The 2,500-nt window shown below is 48.0% G+C and overlaps 1 protein-coding gene across 1 annotated transcript in view; it reads right to left on the reverse strand.

The window, feature by feature from the left end:
• The window catches only part of aqr (aquarius intron-binding spliceosomal factor), a 97,642-nt gene that overhangs the window by 23,575 nt on the left and 71,567 nt on the right, over positions 1–2,500 (reverse strand). The window contains 1 exon segment of the mRNA XM_042105144.1: positions 2,403–2,500. This exon segment is cut by the window's right edge and continues 72 nt beyond it. Within this exon segment, the coding sequence (XP_041961078.1) occupies positions 2,403–2,500 (98 nt within the window).

Consider the following 2,500-nt stretch of genomic DNA (forward strand, 5'->3'; position numbering starts at 1 on the left):
GGGTATAGAGAGCAGGTGATGGAGAGAGAGAGAGAACTACCTCATACATGTCACTCTAATGAATAACACATGGACTCTGGATTAGGGATGTGTATAGAGCCCCCCCCCTCTCTCTCCTCTCTCACTCTCTCTCTCGTGTAACAGAGACCCCCCCCCCCCCACCCCCCCTTCCCCCCAACACTCTCTCTCTCTCATCACTCTCTCTCTCTCTCTCCTCTCTCACTCTCTCTCCTCTCTCTCGTGTAACAGAGCCCCCCCCTCTCTCCTCTCTCACTCGTGTTAACAGACCAGAGCCCCCCCCCCCTCTCTCTCCTCTCCTCCTCTCTCACTCTCTCTCGTGTAACAGAGCCCCCTCTCTCTCTCTCCTCTCCTCTCACTCCTCTCTCACTCTCTCTCTCGTGTAACAGAGCCCCCCCTCTCTCTCTCCTCTACACGTCTCTCCTCTCTCGTGTAATAGAGCCCCCCCCCTCTCTCTCCTCTCTCACTCTCTCTCTCGTGTAACAGAGCCCCCCCACCTCTCTCCTCTCTCACTCTCTCACCTCTCTCTCGTGTAATAGAGCCCCCCCCTCTCTCTCCTCTCTCACTCTCTCTCTCGTGTAACAGAGGCCCCCCCCCTCTCTCTCACTCTCTCTCGTGTAACAGAGCCCCCCCTCTCTCTCTCCTCTCTCACTCTCTAATTCACATCTTACCCATTCTCTCATATACCTCTCTCTCTCTATCTTCCACCTTCTCTCTCTCTCCCCCCATTCTTCTCTCCATCCCATCATCTCTCTCTCCCTTCTCTTTCTCTATCAATTTTTAATTTAGTTCAATTCAAGAAAGCTTTTATTGGCATGAACGTTGCATGAACATTATTGCCAAAGCTCAATTACATGTGCACATTAGAGGTATAGAGGACAAAATTGAAAATAAATACATGTTTAACAGAATTGTGGAATTCACATATAAGAGGACATAAAAGTGGACATAGAAGACATAAAAGTAAAACAACAATTCTAATATTAAGAACAATTATACACAACTTTGTTGGTGGTTGTGGCCTCACTGACTGTCCCTCAGGTTGTGGCACGCTGGCTACAAATTTTGCAGCCAGAATGACCACATCCTCATTCTCTCCGAGGATGTTAGGCAATTTAGCCTCATTTGTCCAGGTTTGAAATTCAGGAGGGTTGAATTTAATTTATTGAATAATAATGTCCGAATTTCCTCCATTTTGGGCATTCTGTTAAGCAAGTGCAGCTCTGTCTCCACAGCCCCCAAGCTGCAGTGTGAGCGCAGCCTCTCCTCTCTGGGCAGCCAGGTCTGCCTGTGTCTGCCTGTGTCTATGGAGAGACTGTGCTCACTGAGTCTGTACTCATCACTCTATACTTCGACCCTTTCTCCTTCCAAGCTACACTCATTCCCCTCCCTTTCTCTACCTCCCTATATCCCTGTCTCTTTCTTTCTCCAGTCCACATTCCATCCCTCCATCCCTCCCTCTCTCTACACCCCCCCACCACTCTAGTCCACACTCCTCCTCCGCATCCCTCCCTCCCTCCCTCCCTCTCTCATAGCTCCACTCCTCTCAGCTCTGCGTACACACAGGGGGCTTCACAGTAAAATCTAATTTGTAGAGAATGTAAGGGACAAAACAGCTAAGGCCTGACAACGCCCAGCTTTTACACAGACTATCTCTCTCTCTCTCTCACACACACACACACACACACACACACACACACACACGTTGAGACGGTCCAGGTTCAGACAGTTTAAGAGGTGAGCGGTACAAAGCACAGGACTCCGCCCCAGGCTCCTGTCTGCACATGTCTGCATCATCCAAACAGTTATTTGGAGCAACGCTATTGGCTGCATGCTTATGGTGGAGCAACGCTATTGGCTGCATGCTTATGTGGAGCAACGCTATTGGCTGCATGCTTATGGTGGAGTGGAGCAACGCTATTGGCTGCATGCTTATGGTGGAGCAACGCTATTGGCTGCATGCTTATGGTGGAGCAACGCTATGGCTGCATGCTTATGGTGGCACAACAATGCTAGCAGCTCATCGGCTAGAGGAACCCTTTGAGAAGGGGTCACTACCTACATATCTCTACTGTTTCCTGACAAATAAGCATTTACAGTAGAATGGCTAATTGAGCAATATAAGAGCAATTTGAATCAAAACGTCCACCATGGACATTTTATAGTTAAACAGTTATAGCTACAGTATTGCCCATAGTGACTTGCAGAATATAAACATTATAATAGTTTAACACTGACACAATATAATACATATTTTAGCAATATTACTGAAAAACATTACCTGTAAACAAATGTTTTGCCCAAAATCCTAATATCAGTACTAGCTGGCCATACAACCTCCCCTGTGTGTGTGTGTTGTGTTGATAGTCCACTGTCCCTCATACCTTGTTGGTTGTCCGAAGAAGGGGTTTCTGGCGCAGCGCTGGTTGACTACGTCTCGGATGAGATGCTTCTGGCCGTTGTAGGTGGTGAGGATGCTGAT

The sequence above is a fragment of the Alosa sapidissima genome, chromosome 1 (genome assembly GCF_018492685.1).
Source record: "Alosa sapidissima isolate fAloSap1 chromosome 1, fAloSap1.pri, whole genome shotgun sequence".
NCBI classification, from domain to species: Eukaryota; Metazoa; Chordata; class Actinopteri; order Clupeiformes; family Clupeidae; genus Alosa; species Alosa sapidissima.